The sequence below is a fragment of the Vigna angularis genome, chromosome 1, assembly GCF_016808095.1.
Source record: "Vigna angularis cultivar LongXiaoDou No.4 chromosome 1, ASM1680809v1, whole genome shotgun sequence".
Lineage (NCBI taxonomy): Eukaryota > Viridiplantae > Streptophyta > Magnoliopsida > Fabales > Fabaceae > Vigna > Vigna angularis.
In genome coordinates this window covers 64,706,676-64,729,491 of record NC_068970.1, presented here as the reverse complement: position 1 = coordinate 64,729,491, position 22,816 = coordinate 64,706,676, and the positions used below count along the sequence as shown (strand labels likewise).

General features: G+C 34.4%; 1 protein-coding gene across 1 annotated transcript; it reads left to right on the top strand.

Moving 5' to 3' along the window:
• Nucleotides 1–1,913: 1,913 nt before the first annotated feature.
• LOC108323404 (THO complex subunit 2) lies at nucleotides 1,914–22,406 on the top strand. Its single transcript, XM_052871821.1, has 32 exons — nucleotides 1,914–2,245; nucleotides 2,391–2,516; nucleotides 4,312–4,353; nucleotides 4,485–4,544; nucleotides 4,685–4,747; nucleotides 5,643–5,723; nucleotides 5,921–5,992; nucleotides 6,083–6,130; nucleotides 6,230–6,298; nucleotides 6,392–6,525; nucleotides 7,220–7,295; nucleotides 7,670–7,863; nucleotides 8,363–8,443; nucleotides 10,270–10,477; nucleotides 10,579–10,815; nucleotides 10,892–10,972; nucleotides 11,066–11,185; nucleotides 11,294–11,353; nucleotides 12,090–12,217; nucleotides 14,649–14,745; nucleotides 14,849–14,977; nucleotides 15,563–15,666; nucleotides 15,740–15,920; nucleotides 16,092–16,273; nucleotides 16,434–17,040; nucleotides 17,138–17,242; nucleotides 18,210–18,365; nucleotides 18,445–18,525; nucleotides 18,596–19,018; nucleotides 19,489–20,652; nucleotides 21,236–21,540; nucleotides 21,839–22,406. Exons 1-32 carry the CDS (start codon nucleotides 2,111–2,113, stop codon nucleotides 21,906–21,908), a joined length of 5,619 nt encoding a protein of 1,872 aa, XP_052727781.1. The 5' UTR covers nucleotides 1,914–2,110; the 3' UTR covers nucleotides 21,909–22,406.
• Nucleotides 22,407–22,816: the final 410 nt, after the last annotated feature.

Here is a 22,816-nt window from a genome sequence, read left to right as displayed (position 1 = left end):
TTTCATTTTAACCAAAACAACATATTGTAGGTTTTGTAGGTTTTATTTATTTTTACTGTGCTAGTTTAGAAATCAGTTTTTTAGAAATTGAGTTTTGAACATGCTCTTGGAGTTTTTGTTAAAAAAAAACATGCTAATGCAAAAACATGTTCAAAATTAATCCGAAATATTGAACTAGAAAAGTAAAAGTGTGTTATCTTGGTAAATAAAAACCTATATTATGTTATTTTGGTAAAATAAAGTTGAGAGGGTGTTATCTCTGTGAACAGTTCACAAAGGTAGCCCCCTGTAGTCTCCCTTTTTAAGATGCTATCTTTTCCATTCGAAGTGTGTCCTTTTAGCAAAAGTAGGGGTGTGATGAGCACACTCCCTTTAGCTAGGCCCTTCGTTCTTATATAAATTAACAACCTCGAAAAGGGGATGCCATCAGCAAACCTACAAAATGAACACACCAAATTATAAACTAATCACAAAGAAAAATGGTAAAAAAGCTCAAAGAATGTGAGAAAAAGTCACCCTTTTAGTCATGCCCATAATGATCCTCCTAAGAATAATGTCTTTAGCCTCGTGAGGTGTCATTAAGTTATCAATAGGCAAATATGGATTATTAAGGTAATTTATTGGCAATATCATTGATTGATGAATTATGTCTTCATAATATCATTGATTGGGAGATTATGCCTCGTTAACATCATTATTTGGCATATCATAATTCATTGAATTTATGATTATGTCAATTTTGTTATTGACAATATATTTGATTATGTATGTTTTTAGTTTATATTAAGTCTTGAACCTTTATAGGACAAAACGACAAGTGTATCGATTGCACATAGCAAATGATAAATATCATTATCTTCAAAAGGACTTATACAACACATGATAACTCTTGCAATTAACAACTTAACCAGACAACAAAGTTTGTAAAAACCCAAAACATTTTTTTGTTACAGTTGGTATGCAACATAAATTTAAAGTAGAGTATGTACAAATGTCAAAAATATATTTCATTCACTTCATTTTATGCATTCACAAACACGTAAATTTTACATTCAAGTCAAAATTAACTCACAAATATATTTAAATACTGTTCATAATGATTTTGAGCATGTGATAATTTATGAAGTTCCAATTCATTAAATTCTCTATAAAAAAAAACCATGTATAAAATTCTATAATTTTAAGATTATTAATGAATTATGTTTTACGTCAAGATACAAACTCCATTTAAGTATTTAATTTTAGTTTTAGGTTTAAAGGATATTTTTCAACACCTCAAAAACAAAAGATCAAGTCACGGGATAAAGGCACAACAAGCATTAAACACATAAATCAAAGAATTGAAAAAAACTTCCACTTGTAACTAATTGTGTTATCCAAAGTTTTTTATGGCAATATACTTCAATCTTAACATGCAGAATGGATCACTGAAGTTAAAGATAATATCCACTTATTAAAAAAGTAATACACTTTTAAAAAAATGAAATTTTACATTTAATTTGAGAACTTTTAATTGCTGTTATTAAATTTTTGTATTATATTTAGTCTTTAAAATTTGAAAACTTCTCAATTAACTCTCCATTGGAATACTAGCACATTTTTTGTAATACTTATGCATGGAAAATAAATTATATTTTTATTTATTGCATCGACATGTTCTCATTGATTCTTTTTGCTTTTTTGAAGGAATGGACGTCATATATTTATATAAATTAATTCTAATTTTATTTTTAACAATATTTTACTCTGCTAGCTAAACTAGTTTAAATGATAATGGTTGAATTAAATAATTTTATTTTTAACAATATTTTACTCTGCTAGCTAAACTAGTTTAAATGATAATGGTTGAATTAAAAAAACGCGAAAGTTTAACCGAAATTATATAAATGTTCGTAGCTAAGTTTTTTTTTCTTGGGTAAAATAAAAATTCAATCACAATCCACATTGTTGTCCCAAAGGCTAACCCCTTCTTCCTTCTTTCTTCTCTCTTCTCTGAAAACCCTAAAATGGTCTCAATTTGCATTTGGTCCATGGAAGCATGATTCTTTCTTAAACCCTCCCTCTCGATTCATTCCCGAACCTCGAATCTCACGCTTCCACCTTCGTCCAAATGTCTCTTTCATCCACAGAGTCTGTATACGTAACAGAGGAGTGTGTTCGCGAATGGAGGAGTGGCAACCCTGCCCTCAAGGTCTCCCAAGCTGTCCCCATGCTGCGATTCCTCTACGAGCTCTGTTGGACTATGGTACTAACTAATCACGATTTTCGTTGTTTCTTTATTTTTTTATTTGGGGTTTAAATTGAAATTTTGGAATTTGGGTGTCGACTTCAATGCTACGAATTACTTCATTTTGTGATAAGGGACTGACTTTTTGTTCTGGTTCTACCAGGTTAGGGGTGAACTGCCGTTTCCCAAGTGTAAAGTTGCTTTGGATTCTGTCATATTTTCAGAACAAGCTTCCAGTGACAAAATAGCTTCGAATTTTGCTGATATAGTGACCCAGATGGCTCAAGATGTGAGTTATGCTGCTGCTTTGCTCTTGTGATATAGTTGATTGTCAGTCTTCTTCATTTTTTTTATCTTCCTTCTTTTTTCCTCCTAGCTATGTCTTATAGCTTATATTCTCTCTCTCACAAACACACACTTTTCTTTTCCGTATCAATCAACTAATACGTGCAAACATCTGAATATTAGCCGTGTCATGAGCAACACGAAATCTGCAGGGACACTTTGAAAGTTTTTTGTTTTATAATTATGTACTTATACATTTTAAACTTTTATAACTCTAGGATTGAATGCTGTAATAACTAACAAGCAAACAGTAGCGGCTTGTATTGCTTATATGTTGCTTGGAAATGTCAAATACACCTTTGTTGCATTTTATAAGTTTTTGTTTAATATATATTTTAACTTTTGTGTCAATAAGATCAAATGGCATAATAACTAAGAAACACAAACCCAAGGTTTCATTGTGATCCTTGATCTTGCGGGATATTGTGGACAACAAATGTGACCGAAGTCTGGTCACCAAGATCCCCAAATGTGAATGAATTTATTGTAACTGAGGTCACGGAGAATTCAAAATTCATGATGCTGGGTCACAGCTTTTTTGAAATGTTACATTAACCTTTTTTTTTATAGTAGCTGTGTTGTGTTGGACTTGTCAATTGCTTTAGTTTTGCTTGTGTATGTTTTTTCCTTATATTTATATTTAAACTTTTGTGTCAGTAACACTGAATGCTATATTAATTAGATAACTCTTACCATTTTATTATGTTTACTATGTCTAGTTCTATTTCAAAATATAAATTCTCTCCTGATTAAAAATATTCTTTTCTGTTAAATTTACATTGATTTATAGTCTATAGCTTTTAATTTACCCCATTATTTGGTCCGTGTTACATCTGCATCATGTGTTGTATTTGTGCCTCCTATAGAATTTAGGTGGTTATAACAAAAATGGTATCAAGGGTAATTTGTAACCCAAATTACTTATCAAATTCAAAGGGAAGTTTTATAGTTTTGCTATACAACCAATTAAATTATGATAGTAAATGATTGACTTTAGAAAGGTGAGGGTCGTAGAAATTAAAATGTTAAATGGATTTTGGGCCACTTGAAAAGGGCATGATGTTGAATGGCTCTATACAAAAAGATATTGGTATGACAAGTATCGAGTAAAGATGATAAGAACTTGGTTAAAATGGTTTCACCACATGCAGAGTAGGTTAGTGGTTGGGAGTTTAGAGTACTTGGTTTTTGGCATTTTGAAATGGTGTCAAAGGAGACTAGGAATAACAATGGTAGAATTATTGAGCAGGGGATCTCATGGTGAATACTATTTGTAGGAAGTTGGTTTTCATCTGTGGCCAATGATGTAATTTAATACGTTTAGCTGATTTCCCTTAACGGGATAAGGCTATTGTTATTGCTGTTTCATGTTTACTGTGACTTATTTTCATTTTTAAAACCTTAATTCACACCTGTATCAAGGAGAGTAAGAAAATTGCAATGAAAAAAATTTCCCTGAAAATACCAATTCTTGTTATGAAATCTCAGTTGTGTCTTAGATATATTATATATTATATATTATTTGAGATTTTGAACATTTAGTTGTGGCAATGACTTTTCTTACTTTTGATTAATGCCTTTGATTTTGAATGTTTGTAAATATATGAGCTCTTTATATGTATTGTCGGTGTTTCATTTGTGACTGGAGGGAGACAGTGAATACTGTTTCAATTTCTTACTGTATTGTTTGTAGTAAACCCACTTATTGTAATTATGTGCTACTGTCTCCTTGGTTACAGCATACAATGCCAGAAGATTCGCGTTCTCGTCTTATCAAGCTGGTCAGTATTTGATCTTGTATACTTTATTTGATGAAAACCTTAATTTGTAAATTTTCATCTTTTTGGAGTAAACATTATGTCTCTCTTTCCTTTATAATTTACTATTGATTTTAAAATTTTCATTTTTCCAGGCAAGATGGCTTGTGGAATCTGAAATGGTTCCAATTAGGCTACTTCAAGAACGTTGTGAGGTTGGCTCCACGTATCTTCTGTTTTTCCTGGCTTCTGTTTAGTTTGTGAGAAACTGAGCATAGGCAGAATATTTAGTGCATAGGTAACTTTAGTTTCTTGCATTTGCAAAATATTATTTATATGTGTTGTGCATTTGTAGGAAGAATTCTTGGGGGAGGCTGAATTGATCAAAATTAAGGCTCAGGACTTGAAGGGTAAAGAGGTTAGCTATTAACTTCTTTATATGATTGCTATAATACCAGGGACTTCTCTTTCTTTCCTTCTATTATTCCTATTTCTTGTGTTTTGTTTTTATTCTTAGACACTCAAATTTATTTTTAAAAGATGGGAATACATTTGGCCAAAAGAAAAGGTGGAAGCTCTTAATCTTCACAAAAGGAGAGGAGGTTATCTAATATGTAGATGGAAAAAAATATTATAATTAATGAAGCATCATTTGAAAAAACATCAAAGGAGAATAATGATAGCAAAAAAGAAAGAACTAACTCTCTGCATGATAAAACAGCTACATTTGTAGTCACACTCTTGAACAATCATGGACAGAAAGCAGGAGATATGCTAAAAATGCGATCCTATTTGAAAATATATTTAAAACCATGGCAACAGTCCCTGATGTATTTTTTTCAAATACTACCCAAGCTATGCACAGAATATTATCAACTGTACGCTGCTTGGGAATTTGCCATCTTTCTTTTCATTAAACCAAATATAATAACCCAGCAAGAACTTCTACGTAGTAGGACAAACCCCTAGTTAAGAACCCCAACAGATTATTCTATCATAATTTAGCTGACTTGTATTTCATAAATAAGTTTTAAGGAATGTTATACAAAGTCCTCTGTCTGTATCAATGTAAGTAGCATGTCAAAGTTATTTGCACATCTATAAATTCTCATAACACAGCTGATGAGAGCAGTAAGGAAAAGCCATATATATACAGGTGCAAGTAAGGCATCTAAATGCATAAAATGCACCCACATAGTTGATCTTAAGTTTATTTGTATTTGGTACTGTTGCTTGCATCAAACATCAATAATCATGTATCACCTTGAATTTCAATTCAATTGTATTTAATTAATTTGTGCTGCTGATTTCAGGTCAGAGTTAATACTCGACTTCTCTATCAGCAAACCAAATTCAACCTTCTCAGAGAAGAGAGTGAGGGTTATGCAAAGCTGGTATAATCATAGTCACCAATATCTGGAATTTTTAGGATATTTTCTATGAATTATTGATCACTTGTTACAGCCATAGTGATTTTTGACTGAAGATCATGCCATCTTCAACAATTGTTTTTAGTTGCATGAATTTATTTTATATACTTTGCATTGTCAGATGCTTTTGTATGTTTTATTGAATTTAGTTAATTGTGTAGGTGACTCTTCTTTGCCGGGACTCTGAAGCAACTACACAAAAATCATCTGCAGCAACCATTGGCATTATTAAGGTTTTGACGATTTTAAGTACTATGACTACTCCAGTATTGTTTTTTTCCCCATAAGGATGATCATGGTACTGATTTATATTACTTCTGCAGTCATTAATTGGCCATTTTGATTTGGATCCAAATCGCGTTTTTGATATTGTAAGTTGGATGTTTTTAGTTGATTTTTTTTATTAATTCACATTCCTATCTATGTTTCATTTCATGTTTTATCTAGCTACTGATGTATATTTTTCTCAGGTCCTAGAGTGTTTTGAACTGCAGCCTGATGATGATGTGTTTATAGAGTTGATTCCCATATTTCCAAAGGTGGACAATATACAGTCCTAGGTGATTCCTTTATTTAGTTTATGAAATTTAAGGGACAAATTTTTGTGTAATGGTCTTTTCTCTTCTATGCAGTCTCATGCGTCACAGATTCTTGGGTTCAAATTTCAATATTATCAACGCATGGAAGTTGTCAGCTCTGTTCCATTTGGGCTCTATAGACTCACAGCCTTGCTGGTGAAGCAGGATTTTATTGATCTTGATAGCATGTAAGATGTGTTAATGCACCACTTCAAAATCACATATAGCATTCTTGTATAGAAGTTTATACTAACAGTAATTCAATACTTAATCAATTTTGTCATCAGGCTGCATCCGAGGTTATTTGTAGTTTCCCTTGTGATCTTTTAATTGACAAACAATCATTACCGCTCTTTAATTGGAGTTGTGCTTTTAATTTTTCTGGGAAAATGTTGATGTATAAAATGGATGCACCATATAATAGTGCCAAAGTCTAAGTGGTAAGTTGTAGTTGGTTGGTTGGTGTCTATCAACAATGTCAACAGTTGGGATGTCAAGGTGCCCATTATATTGGTTGGTTGGGATCTTTTGGAGCATTAAGTTTTTTGATAGCATATAAGTTCTTATGTTTTTTTGGTTATTTTATCTATCTCAAAAATAAATAATGTATTTGCTTTTCTAGCAGTTGTGATCGTTTGATACTTTCTCTGTTCATGCATACTGTTATGGTATATTTTTCAGGTTGGTATTCCTTTTGTTTAGAAATGGAGATGTTTGTATTTAGATATTTAGGAATGGGAGAACTAAGCTTGTTGTCTGGGAACTAAGTCATGCTTTAATTAAGCTTATTTGTTTGAATTACTAGGGCACATGATGATTTCTGGACTGGAGCTATGTATCATGTAATATATGAGGAATTTTCTGATTATCATTTTAATGCAGATACACTCATCTACTTCCCAGAGATGTTGAGGCATTTGAGCATTACAATACTTTCTCTTCCAAGCGACTTGAAGAGGTATTCATGCTTTTATTGAATACATGGTCAACTTTAATTACTTGAATTTTATTATTATTTTGGGATGAAAAATGTTTCTTGTTAAGTATTTCTGGCTCAAGAGTGTGAAATTTGTTCTATAAGGAAAAGTGGAAGGAAATGAGCCAAAGTGTCTCGAGATTTCAACAAGGCTGTCTAATTTCCTATATGCTTCTGGTTCAGAACACTATTTTTCTGTGTTTTGAACTATTTGGTTTTGGTATGTGAGGAAAATAATTTTCACAAGCATGTTAATTTCGTTGCTTGAATTGAAACATGTCAGTGTTGAGTGTTGATCTTGCATAATATCAAAATACATGCGGCATTTTTTAAGAGGTTGTCAATGTTAACTATAGGCTAATAAAATTGGAAGAATAAACCTTGCTGCGACTGGAAAAGATCTAATGGATGATGAGAAACAGGGGGATGTCAGTATAGATCTCTTTGCTGCCCTAGACCTTGAAACAGAAGCAACTGAAGAGCGGACAACTGAGCTTCAAACCAGTCAGACTTTGGGCTTGCTCACTGGCTTTCTTTCGGTGGATGACTGGTATGCTTGATTTATGCATCTACTATAGCATGTGATGGGAAAGACTCTTATTACCTCTAGCTATCTTGTTTTTTCTCTTTTGACCTGGTTTGCTAATTGATGTCTTCACAGTGGATAAATTTCCACCTTCTATCTTAGTGATTAATGTTCAAACTGCTTTGTATGATGTGCCAAAGCATACTAAATATATTGATCTATTCGGACAATGAAAATAATGGAATTTCTCGTTGGTTCCGTGTGGTTGAGATATTTACCATTCTTCTATAACATCACCTATTTATCAGTATGTTTTCTTACATGGTAACTCTGTCAATATCAGCTACACTTATTAAGATATATTGCAGCTCTCAAACTATATAGTTTTTACTGAAGTTTTGATTTCACTAGTCCATAAATATTGATTTATGGCTCAAATAGTTTCTGTATAATATAACGTGTTCATATAATTGCTTTCTAGCAAATGTATGTTTTTGAAATTTTCTGCTTTTCCCCTCCCTAGGTATCATGCATATCTATTATTTGAGCGCCTTTCACCACTCAATGCTGTGGAACATAGTCAAATATGTGATAGTTTGTTCAGGTAAAACTGATGTATACTATTTCTCTTTCCCTTTCACTTTACATTGAAAAACTTCTATTTGGGTACATTTTTGGATTTGTGTTTCCAATTTCCATTGAATGTATTTCTTAGAAAGTGAACTTTAAGTCTAATTTAGTCTCACAATCACAAAATCAATTATGTATGGTATGGCTTGCACTTATATACTATAATTTGACCTTATATCTATTTAATGTGGATGTCTGACACACTCCTTCTTGTTGAAGACTGGACATCTCGAACGGAAAATTAAATATTTATTGGTAGTTTGATGACTGTCGAAACCTTACTAGGATAGATTTTGATACCATCATATTAATGAGTTTTAAACCTAATTTAACCTTTAAAGTCGATTTGTTAGGTGGAGTTTGTACTATATACTATAATTTGGTCTTATGTCTAGTGAGATTTCCAACAGTATTGATGATAAAGTGTTCTTTTGGGATATTGGATTTTCTTAAAAATGTGAACCCAGTTGAGGATGTTATTTTTAACAGGGACCCGAAGTCTAAAAGAAAAAAGGATAAGTAAGCCATAGGGTCTGAAAGACCAATGCTATCATCCCAAAATTGCATCCTTGCTGTCTAATGCCTCTGCATATTAGAAACTTAAAATATGCTATCAAAATTGTAATCCTATATAGGATCAGAGGTGTAGAAGAAACAAAATTCATGGGATCATAACATAGATATTAAAATGATACTAAAATACAAAATTATACTTAAAACACACATGGATATAAAGTAACATACAAGAAATTAATCATTAAATCTCAATCAACACTTAAGGTTGTGCATAAAATTGTTTAGTACAAGTGCAAGCATTGAAAATTATTGATTAAAACTCCAAGCAAATGGGGTACCAAATGTCTCGAACAACTTTCCATTTTTTGGACAGTAATCAATGAAGTTTCAATGGAAAGTGAGAGATCAGGAGAAAAAATTACACGATTTTGGCATGGGATAAGAACCACAACATAGGCATCGCCTTGTGGGAATTAACAACCCATACCCAAGAGAGGACACAAAAATGTAGGGAGAGAAGAGAGAGAAGTCTGGTATAAGTTGAGTGAGGGAAAATGTGAATTGTGTAGAGAGTGATGAAAGAGGAATTTTTGGGGAGACCGTTTTTGCTCTTTTTCCTTCATTAAGTCATGTGATCCAGATCTGATCTGCCAAACAGCATGAACCCCCTGGTTAGAGGAGAGTGGCAATCATGTGTTTTAGCTAGTGAATTCAATAATCCTACACTTATCTTATTTCCACTGGATCCTGCTTAGACTTGAGGACCATCTAGCTCCTAAACTTGTTGGACCGTTTGTCTGATCCTATGAGTAAATGCTCAATCTACAACCTTGGGAAACCTCACTTGAAACTGCTATGAATACCGGGCACTTAACGGAAGCCAGAAAATCTATCTTATCCTGAAGCGAGGCCAAATGGGATACCCTTGAAGATGTTATCTTGCATAGCGATAACTTATACCATTGAGTCACATAACAGAAATGTCATTACTTTCTTCCGAAGCTTTTTGAACTGGACCATGATACAGCATATTTGGAACTGTGATTAAACCAATGTCAGTGAGTGTTGGATGTTGAAACTGACTGGAGATATTAAACCAGTGTCAAACACATGACCTATTCCAAATTTACGTCCAATGTTCATGAGAGGCCTAGGTGTTTAAGTATGTGCGTGCATTTAATGCCCTGTATTATTAGGCCATTTACGTTTGAATTTTTATGCGGCTAACAATTTTTCTGAATGCCCGTATTTTCTCTGATCTTATAATATTGGGATCTCATCCAGACTTATTGAGAAGACCATCTGTTCAGCATATGATGTTGTCCGTCAGACACATCTTCAAAATCCTGGATCATCGTCAGGAGGCACTGATGTTATGGATGTTGATAACACTTCAGGATATAATTCTTTCATAGATCTTCCTAAGGAACTTTTTCAGATGCTTTCTTGTACTGGACCTTATCTCTACCGTGATACTATACTGTTGCAGAAGGTGTGTTAAGTTGTTCTGTTAGTTTGTTAACTTTGTCCTTGCTATTTTTTTTAATGCTGATAGGATTTCTCCTCTTCCATTTTCTCTTAAAATATGATTAGGTTTGTAGGGTCTTGAGAGGTTATTACCTTTCGGCTCTTGAGCTTGTAAGTCGTGGCAATGGTGCCTTGAATCCTCAATTGCATTTTCCTGGAAACCCTAACTTACATCTTAAGGAGGCACGGCTAAGGGTGGAGGATGCTTTAGGAGCATGTGTACTTCCTTCTCTGCAGTTAATTCCCGCCAATCCTGCTGTTGGGCAGGAGATATGGGAACTAATGAGTCTTCTTCCTTATGAGGTTCTTTTTATTAATGTTTAGCCTTTTACATGTTTTGTTGTTAGCTAAGCTTGGTTGATGAATGTTATGTATTTAGGTGCGATATCGTTTGTATGGTGAATGGGAAAAAGATGATGAGTGCATTCCTATGCTCTTAGCTGCAAGACAAACTGCCAAGGTGTGCAGATCTATACATGTTATGTACCATCTGCACTGAATGTTGCAAGCTTGATTCTTTGTTATTCTCATTTTCTTTACTCTTTCTGTACAGTTGGACACTAGGCGTATTTTGAAAAGGCTGGCAAAGGAAAATTTGAAGCAGCTAGGTCGGATGGTTGCAAAATTAGCTCATGCCAACCCAATGACTGTCCTCCGAACAATTGTTCATCAGGTGCTAATTTATTAGGACGTTTATACTTTGAGATACTGAAAGGACCTGATTGCTTTTAATGATTTCCATTCTATCGTTGTAAATTTTTTCAAATTATGTGATGTTCAGATTGAGGCTTACAGAGACATGATTACTCCTGTAGTGGATGCATTTAAGTACCTGACTCAGGTGTGCACATGTTTTTGCGTTTTTCTTTCCTTTGTGTTTGCTGAATCCATTAGTGACGTCTTAATCTGTGACCTCATAATAAGCAGTAAGACATGAAACCTATATTCTATTGTGGTAACTAAGTTCCATTAGTGAATATTTAGAATTTTATGGCCCTCAACTGATGAATTAAATCTTTGGAAATTGATTGTATTGTATTTCTGTACTCTTGCACAATGTAGATTCAAATTTCTTTTGTTAAATTTTCTTACTACCTTTTTAAGTGTAGATACTAAGATGTTAGGAGTTTCTAAGGACATGAAACGGTGTCTGTGGGAAGATGGTTAGTTGTAGTTTGCTCCTAATTTTGGAATGTTCTTTTCTAATTTAATCATTTAAATTGAGCTGTTATGCTTTTGTTTTGTTGTGGTCTTTTTTCTAAATATTTTTTAATAGACAACAAGAAAAATCAGTGGTCAAAACTGACTGACAGAAGTGACAAATGGTGAAAATAAGGACACTATTATTATCCTTTTGACACGTTCATGAGAAAATTTCACAATGACTAGAGTGAATAATATTTGTAAAAGTTGTTTTTAGTTGAACATAGGACGAAATAGTATTATGTGATCCATATAGCCGATTTCACTTGGTTGGATAAGGTTTTTGTGCATTCAGTATTTTCTATCGTTTGAAGTTGATTTGAAATTGGAAGATAGTTCTCCACCTGGAACCTTATTTACTTTTTTCTTAACAGCTTGAGTATGATATATTGGAATATGTTGTGATTGAGCGCTTAGCACTTGGTGGACGTGATAAGTTAAAGGACGATGGCCTTAATTTGTCAGACTGGCTTCAATCTCTAGCCTCATTTTGGGGCCATCTGTAAGTTATTTGTTGTTTCCTTGCCACTTTTATTATAGAATATTGAAATTTGTGGTTTGGTTTCTCTTTTTCTTCACATATTATTCTGCTGATTAAACCATCAATTTAATAGCAACGTGTTGTCTTTGCAACAAATTTAGGCTGTCTACAATCTGTTAGATGATTGTGTCTTTCTTTCTCTTCCAGTTTATGCAGACTCTTATATCATTGGAATTATGTATGATGCTTAAGTAATAATGTTGATAATAACATTTATTAGTCATATTTGTACATTTATATGTCTTCCTATAGAATTTAGATATATGCGGGATGCCTTCTATCAAATTCCAGGTTGCAGATCAACCTTAGCAGATGCCGGATTACTGGACATAGCAGCATTTTTATGTCCCTGAGTGGTACTGTCGGATCAAATTCGAACCATTTGCTAGTTGGTGGGCATGCACAGACAGCTGTATGGTGTTCAATTTCTGGTATCTGCTGACAGATTTTTCAGAATCGTTATCTATTGGTTGAAAGGGGTGAACATTCTGTGCTGTGGTTCATTTGTTACGTATAATTTGGTAAAGGAGACTGACAAGGTTAAGAAGTGTCATTTATGATATAGACGTGACATGTGAGCTGCGGTCACTGTACCATGATTGATGGAGAATTATCTCATTTGAATGAGTTGTTCATTAAGTTGGATCTTGGTCTTCCATATGTATCTTGGAATGGTCCGTACTGTGGCCATGTACAATTAGTTGATGGAGATGAAACAATGGGTACTTACAAAATGCAATGACATCAGTCAGAAGTGTTCAAGGTTTATTATGTGAAAGATGGCCTGTGTTGTATGCATGATATGTGTGCTGCACAATGATTTTTTGATCATTTCTAATGTTAATGACGGGATGGTCAGTTTAGTTGCATTTACGCAGTATGATGTGAAGGAGGGGGGCTGGTGCTTGTAACTATACATTACCGTTTTGTCTACACATAGTTCATGATGATTTTCAAAGTAATAAGGATACAAATTCATAAGTTGTTGCCCATGTATGGAACCTGAACTGTTTACCGAGTGATTGCAATATGATGACTAGTCATTCTTGCTAAAAGCCTACTGTTAGACACGAATGGTTGGTCCTTGTTGCTGGGCTGATAACATATAGGTTTGGATCCTTCTGATGAGCCTTCGGTTGTAGTAGCATTCTTCGAAGTTGTCCTCTTGTGATGCAAATGGTGATGAAAAGATGTCAAGGAAACCATTTACTCTTGTGGAAACTGTTCACTGCACAAATGAACCCAATGGACGACTAATATTGATAGATAGTGTATTCTTTCTTCAGAAAAGAGGATGATTGAAATTAAGGCTTTTCATTTGACCTAATCACCAGTAGTTTACTTGATTGGTGAACAATAGTTCATTGCATCAGGATGTTTGATTATCGTATTGACTGTATAGCACTGAGATACCCATCTTCTGATGAACGGATAGCATAACATTTCTAATATCTGGTCTTACTTTGCCATATACCTCAGTAATGAAGAATGATATGCTTGTGGCCACACTATTTTTGCTGGGCATACTTGTTAAACATTGACCAACTTTGGGTGCCAATATTCTGCTAGGAATTTGTTTTGCCTTGGTGGAGGGATGGGGATTGAAATGCCTGGAGCAGTTTGGTTTGGTTGTTCTCTTTCTCTCTCTACAGTGTTCCCTTTTGTTGAATATTATATTGAGTGTGTAATAATATAACAAAAAATTTGTGTTTATATTATGTATTAGCTTTTCTGAGTTCTGTTTGGTGAATTTAAGTATGGTTTTAATGGTCATCTCCTTCAAAAGGTGCCTTAATTATGTAATTAGTTTGCCTCTCAGAGCTGGAGCTGTTACCTACTGTGAACAACACTTGGAAATTGGAGGAATGTCTCCAATCTTTGACAATGCAGAAAAAAATGCTAGCGATCAAAGAAATAATTAGCAACACTTTTTCTAGTTAAAATAATAATCAAATTATATATACTTAATCAAGTAGCGTACAAACAAGAAAAGACAAAATTAATTGGTTGATGTTACTGTTAAATAATGCGAACAAATGTAGGATCCAATTAGGATTACGTCTTGAGTGAATATGTCATATGTCATGGGTTACGTTGTTGAGTTCATTCATCTTTTGTGGGTGGTGAGAGAACTTGATTTCCTTGCCATATGATTCTGCAATTTCATCCTATATGTTGGTATAATTGTCTGGTCTGTGTGGAAATTGATATATACTGACAGATATATGAAATTGTGCTTTCATTTTACTTTAAATTGTTTTCTGCTGATGTTGCCTATGATTGCTCGTTTTTATTATTGCCTCTTTATGTTCTATATTGAGTAGGATTTGTGTGATTACTGCTTGAAGAACAATTTTCTTTGAATGTTTTCATAGTCATTTTTTCATTATAGGTGTAAGAAGTACCCATCAATGGAATTACGGGGCCTCTTCCAGTATCTTGTGAATCAGTTAAAAAAGGGGCAAGGAATTGAGCTTGTTCTACTGCAGGTGTTTCTTCTGTCTCTTTTTCTAATAATGTATAATCTGAGCTATGGCTCGCAAGAAAAATCAAATGCTGGCTGCTAATGAATACTTTTGTGGGTTTGTTTAGGAGCTTATTCAACAAATGGCAAATGTCCAGTACACAGAGAACTTGACTGAGGAACAGCTTGATGCAATGGCAGGGAGTGACACTCTCAGATATCAAGCAACTTCTTTTGGTGTAACTCGGAATAATAAGGTACAAAATCTATGTCTTAGAAGATTCTCTAAAGCAAGACATTAGTGACATTGCTGTTTGTATGGATTGAAATTCTACTCCATATAATGGACAGTTTTTAAGTGTGGCAAATGTCAATTCCCTATGTTAATTTGCATTGGCCAAGTTTTTTTGCATGTACCGATACTGGTTACTTAACATATCAGATTATATTTTGGTTTTTGGAAAATTGTGAGACGTATGCTGAATGAAAATCACTTGATTTATCCATGATAATTGGAGGTTTATAGATTTAAATTCCTGAAGTAGATAAGTGTGAATTAGTTGAATGATCTCTTTTCATTAATTTCCTGTAAAGAAAGCAAACTAGTGCACTATTTTATTTAGAAGTATGCTTATGATCTCTTTATTAGCGTAAAGAAAGCAAAACCAGTGCAACTGCTATTGTTTGAATATTTTTTTGGTTGCATTGTTTTTTCTTTCGTTACAGCAAAATAATGAATTTTCTAGTGTTAATTAATTTTAGTTACTACTTATTTATAAGTTTCAACATCTGACTTGGGGTTGGCATGGTAAGTTGCTTAAGTTATCAACTAATAAGTGCAGGCATTGATAAAGTCAACTAGCAGACTGAGAGACGCATTACTTCCAAAAGATGAACCAAAGTTGGCAATCCCACTGTTACTACTTCTTGCTCAACATCGATCTCTGTAAGCTTGTAAACTTAAAAAAATGTTATAATTGTCTATCAAGATTCTTTTCTCAAAATTTAATGTTTTGCAGAGCTGTCGTAAATGCAGATGCACCCTACATTAAGATGGTTAGCGAGCAGTTTGATAGATGTCATGGAACTCTCCTTCAATATGTGGAATTTCTTGGCAGTGCAGTCACCCCATCATCAAGTTATGGCATTCTTATTCCCTCCCTCCATGACCTAGTCCACCTTTACCACCTGGACCCCGAGGTTTTGTTTCCCCTCTACCTCTATTTATATGAACTTCCTACATGATCTATGGTAGTTGCTACATTTTTTTATCTGCTATTCTGTCATGGTTTTCTCTTTATCTGCATCGGTCTTGCTACATCATTCTTCACTTGAATCTGTATTTACTGCCATTCTTTACCCCTGGACTAGGTTGCTTTCTTGATATATCGTCCCATAATGAGGCTTTTCAAGTCTCAGAGAGATCCTGATATTTATTGGCCCTTGGATGATAAACGTGGTGCTAGTGATGCATCTTCTAACTTTGAGTCTGATCCTCTGGATAATTCTGGTAGTATGGTACTAAATCTTGGCTCTGCCCAAAATCCTATAAGGTTATAACCCTAACCTTTTTCATTGCAAGATGTTTTAGATTCCATAATAGTTAAATCTGAAAATGTAAATTATTATCTGTTTCTGATATGCAATAAGATGTGTAAAGTTTATTTTCTCTATGTTGTGGATTACTATTTACTATTTTATTATTGTATCCAGTTGGTCGTATCTTCTTGATACTGTTAAAACCATGTTACCTCCAAAAGCATGGAATAGCTTATCTCCCGATCTTTATGCAACATTTTGGGGTCTTACGTTATATGATCTATATGTCCCGAAAAATCGATACGAGTCAGAAATAGGCAAGCTGCATGCAAATCTTAAATCATTGGAGGAGCTTTCTGACAATTCGAGCTCAGCAATTACAAAGAGGAAGAAAGAAAAGGAAAGAATTCAAGAATCTCTTGATCGGCTGATTAGTGAACTTCATAAACACGAGGAGAATGTTGCATCTGTTCATAGACGTCTTTCTCATGAAAAGAAAATATGGTTAAGTTCCTGTCCTGACACCTTGAAGATCAACATGGAGTTTCTTCAGCGCTGTATTTTTCCACGCTGTACTTTCAGTATGCCAGATGCTGTTTATTGTGCTATGTTTGTCCACACACTTCATTCCCTTGGAACCCCTTTTTTTAACACAGTCAATCATATAGATGTTTTGATTTGTAAGACCCTACAACCTATGATATGCTGCTGCACTGAATACGAGGCAGGCAGGCTTGGTAGGTTTCTGTATGAGACTTTGAAGATAGCTTACTATTGGAAGGTACTTGTGTTTTTCTTTACCGTTTTATTTTTCTAATATAATTTTAAGGAGTTCATTTTTTTAATGTTTGCTATGTTTTCAATTCCTTCTTTTCCAGAGTGATGAATCTATTTATGAACGTGAGTGTGGAAACATGCCAGGGTTTGCTGTTTACTATAGATATCCAGATAGTCAACGAGTTACATATGGGCAGTTCATTAAGGTAAGTTCTAATCTGTACTGGTTTTAACTGCGATGAATCTCTTTGCTTCCGTTAAGTAGATCTACTTGCTTTTCCACTCTATCTCAACTTGCATATCACCTGCGCATTATACACTAGAAATAATTACAAATATAAAATATTATTAGAAAGTCATTTTAATTGTGGACGCACTTAGCCCACTTTAGTTGTGGTCAGCTTGGAGCAATGTTTTCAAACTCGAGGATCATAAGGGGATCGAAAAGGGAATGAAAACTCGTACTTGAGGATAGTAACTCGACTAGTAAGAGTTAGAGTAAATAAAAAATTATAATCATAAATAGGTGCATCATTTAAAATAATATAAATAATAAAAATAACTCATACATAATTCATAAAATGGGCTCATAACAAGTAAAATAGGTTCGTAAGTTTGGAGAAGCATAAAAAATCTAATAAATTGTTCAATGTTTAATATAAACTATCCTAGGAAATCTTTCATATCAAAAGCAGGATAATCATCGTTGTCCTCTACATCATTATCTTCATTTTCGTTGATATTCTCTCCTCCAGGACCTTCTTCATTATCAATAATTGGAGGAATCTCCAAATCATCCAAAGGTGCTAAACACCACCTCTACTAGCATATTCATTCTCTCCAACTTGAACTAAGATGTCTTCATATGGAATAGATATGTATAAAAACAATTATAAGATATTTTAATTTTTACTGGTTATTAGTATAATTATACAATTAAATTATGCGTAATTTGTTTTAGATGGGTCATTGAAGAGAATGAGGGGTAAAAGAGGTAAAATAAATATGTACACGAAAAAACAGTTATAAAATCCAATTCCCATTATTAATTGTTATAAATTATATAGATTCTTTCTTAAGGCTTTGACTTATTTAATTGTGATCTATTATTAGTCTACTGAATGTTAAATGATGCTAAATGATAGATTTTGGTATTTACTTTTTGGCGGATAGGTACACTGGAAGTGGAGTCAAAGAATCACACGTTTACTAATTCAGTGTCTGGAATCTAGCGAGTACATGGAAATTAGAAATGCACTTATAATGTTGACAAAAATTTCTTGTGTTTTCCCAGTTACCCGGAAGAGTGGGATAAACCTTGAGAAGCGAGTAAGATATCCTTATTGTAAACTTTGCTTGTACTAGTAATTTATAATATTACATTTAAGTCGTTGCATCTTCCATGCAGGTAGCTAAGATTAAAAGTGATGAAAGAGAGGATCTTAAGGTGTTGGCAACTGGTGTTGCAGCAGCATTGGCTGCTAGGAAGGTATGTGTGTCACTTATTATAGGTTTACCTTTATTTTGTTTCAACATACTAATTCTAACTCCTTTTGCAGCCTTCTTGGGTGACTGATGAAGAATTTGGTATGGGTTATCTTGAGTTGAAACCTGCACCAACCGTGACTAAATCTTCAGCTGGAAATTCAGCAACTGTGCATAGTGGGATGAATCTCAATGTTTCACAAAATGAATCTGCCAGTGGAAAACATGTGGACTCTGGAAACACGGCCAAAGATCAGGTAATAAGAACAAAATCTGCAGATGGAAAGTCTGAAAGAACTGAAAGCATGACTGTGACAAAATCTGATTCTGGCCATACAAAAGTCAAGAGTGGTTCAATGGTAAATGGATTAGATGCCCAAACATCCTCGATCTTACCTTCTATGCAATCTGGGGTGTCAAAGTCTATGGAAAACTCAAAGCAAGTGGAAGAATCGATAAATAGATCATCAGATGAACATGGAACAAGAAATGCTGAGGTAGCAATTAGTATTTCAGTTTTAATAGTTTAGTGGCAAGGTTTCTTGCATAGATTTTGGGATTAAAAGTATAATATCGTTGGGTTGAAGAATAAGATTTAGGACCGAAGTTGGATATAAGTATTGATTGGTTGGCCAAATTGTGTAATAGTCAGCGAGAATTATTAAGCTCAAGAATTTTTAATACTGTATTGCAAGAAAATTGGGCCAGAAGGTGATAATAATCCTATCATCATAAAGACTTGATTAATTTAGCCCCAAGTTTTATTACATGATAAGAAATCTAGGACTGAAGTTTAATGTTGAATAAAATAATCAATTATTTGATAAACCTAATTGTTTTAAAACAATGTTTCTTAAATTATATGATAACATAAGATGCCATTTTATCCTTTCTCTTCTAATCTTCAATATTATTAGTTTTCCAATTTTATATTTTATCCAGAATAATTTGGTTCCCATGTTTTCAGTCAAGAGCTTCAGCAAAGCGATCGGTGCCTACTGGTTCACTTTCAAAACCATCAAAACAAGAGCCTGTAAAAGAAGATAGTAGGTCTGGAAAACCTGTTGCTAGAACTTCAGGCTCCTTGAGTAGTGACAAGGATCTACAAACCCATGCATTGGAGGGAAGACACGGTGGAACTACCAATGTAACTTCTTTAGTCAGTGCTAATGGTAACACCATTACAGGTTCTACTAAAGGTTCAAACCCACCAATAAGGATTTCATTGGATGGTCCTGGTAATGAATCAAAGGCTGAGGCTGGAGTTGCCAAGTCTTCTGATAGTAGAGCATCTGTGGTGAAGGATGAAGGAAATGATACCACTGATTTCACTAGAGGATCCTCTTCTCGCGTAGTTCATTCCCCCAGGCATGAAAACACAGGAATCACTTCAAAATCAAATGAAAAAGTTCAGAAGAGAGCCAGTTCTGCTGAAGAACCAGACAGACTAGGTAAACGACGAAAAGGAGATGTTGAGGTAAGAGATTTTGAAAGTGAAGTTCGATTCTCTGAAAGAGATAAGTTGATGGATCCTCGCTTTTCTGATGAAAAATTGGGACCAGAGGAACATGGTCTGTACAGGGCAGGTGATAAGTCACTGGAACGGCCAAAAGACAAGGGCAATGAAAGATATGACAGGGACCACAGGGAAAGATTAGACCGTATGGACAAGTCTCGGGGTGATGACTCTGTAGCAGAAAAACCTAGGGATAGGTCCCTTGAAAGATATGGAAGAGAACGATCTGTTGAGAGAATGCAAGAGAGGGGTAGTGAGAGGAGTTTTAATAGACTCCCTGAGAAAGCTAAGGATGAAAGAAGCAAGGATGATAGAAATAAGTTACGTTACAGTGATGCATCAGTAGAAAAATCACATGCTGATGATCGCTTCCATGGTCAAAACTTGCCTCCACCACCCCCTTTACCTCCTAATATGGTTCCTCAATCTTTGGGAGCTGGTAGGCGTGATGAAGATGCTGATAGGAGGTATGGAGCTACGAGGCACTCTCAAAGACTTTCTCCAAGGCATGAAGAAAAGGAACGGAGACGATCAGAAGAGACTGTGGTTTCTCAGGACGATTCAAAACGCCGTAAAGAAGATGATTTTCGAGATCGAAAACGTGAAGAGATTAAGGTATGGATAAATATTGATTATCAATCCTCACTCTACACTATCTGCTACTAAAGAAGGATATTTACTTTGTGACTTATACACGTTGTAGCCCTATGGATTAGTGTGAACGTTATAATACTTGTCAATTTGATAACAAATAACTGACTGTTATATTTTTAACAATCATGGTTTTCTATGAAGAACTATCGATTTCTTTGTTGAAGTCGTAATGGTTAATATATTTATTATCACCGGAAGCTGAAAGTGAGTGAAACAAATGAAAAAATAACTCAGTTTGAAAGAAATTATGATGATTTTATTGTTACAGTTTTAGCAGGGTTAAGTATTGCAAGAATATAGAATATCTGAATGTAAGATTTATTCCAGCTTGTTTTTCCTTGGAATTTATACTATTTCATTATTACATACTTAAATGTCTTGCATTGGCAGGTTTTTTCCCTTTTCTATGTTTGACTTGATATTTTACTAACTAGTACTAGCTTGTTTTCAACACCTTTTAGTCTCTTCTGGTGTTTGGAAAGACAGGTGATTAGCCGTTCTTTGTTCTTAAGATGTTAAATAGTCTTTCTGATCTGTAATGCAGGTTGAAGAGAGGGAGAGAGAAAGAGAGAAACCTAATGTGCTAAAGGAAGACTTGGATTTAAATGCCGCATCCAAGAGACGGAAACTTAAGAGGGAGCACCTAGCAACTGGTGAACCTGGGGAGTACTCACCTGTGGCTCCTCCACCTCCTCCCCCTGGTATTGGTATGTCACTGGGGTATGATGGAAGGGACAGGGGAGACAGAAAGGGACCCGTCATCCAGCATCCAAACTACATAGATGAACCAAATATCAGGATTCACGGTAAAGAGGTTGCCAGCAAGTTGAATCGCCGTGATTCAGACCCGTATCCTTCACCTGTTGATATGCACGCTTATTATTTTAATTCATGATTTCGTGTCTTTCAATATATTTTTGGTGGAGGGCATCACTAGACTGTTTACTTATGTGCCCTTCATTTGCATGTATTATGTCCACTACGTTTTACATCCTTTTCTTAGGGAATCGTGGTATGGAGTCCTTGTTTGATGAGTTGCCTAAACATGCATTATATTTTATCATTTATGAATGTTTGAATTGCTTAATGTCCATTCACATTTCCATTATTATATTTGTTCAGTGCTGTGACCTTAATTGAGTATTAGCTTGTATGATCGTGAATGGGATGATGAGAAGAGACAAAGAGCTGATCAAAAGCGGAGGCACCGGAAGTAGCAAATCAAAAGGGGCGATTTCGCAACTAAACTTTTTTGAAGGTTGTTTCATTTCATGCACGTGCTATAATGCTAACTTTGTGCGTGAGTTGAGGTGGTGGGTTCACAACACTTTTCACTGTCAGCCCTCACTGTTTTGGTAACTTCTGCCAGATTTCGGCAGAGTTGGAATTGTTTAGTCTTTCAGAAATGAGCATGAAATGTTATGAATTCTCTTATAGACTTGTATATAGTGTTGTATATTCTCGATAGCCGGTGGTCGTCAAATGTACTTCAAAAAATGTGATTATTTTTTTTAAACCTTCATTTACATCAATAGACAAACCTAGGAAACATAGATGTTGTAGACTTGGTGCAACTGTTCGGTGGTCTTTCATGAAGATGGTTTCGTTGCACCTGTGGTTACATATCCATGCATTTAAATTGTTGAACCCCAATACTGGATGTTTGTTTGGTTATTAAAACCAAGCTTCGGAAATTGAGCCTCTTAACATGATTATTCTGTTAGCACGTTCTATTGATGTGTTGTATGTATTATCTATATTTATACATTGGTATTTGTTTGTACACATTATTACTAAATTAAAATTCATTGACATAAACGCAACTTGTTTTTAATCAATGCGAGTATATGTATGATGAATTCATACATACATCTCTACTCAAATTATAGTTTCCTTTGTCAAATTCATTGACATAAACGCAACTTGTTTTAATCAATGCGAGTATGTGTATGATGAATTCATACATACACTTAAATACATGATTATTTATAGTTATCATGGAGTTTGTTCTCTATTTAATTAAACACTACTAATATAGTAGAGTTGTTTTGTGAAAGTAACTGATTTTAGGTTTGCTTGCCATTTGTTAGTAGGTTTTCAACTTCGCTCAGAAAATATATTATAT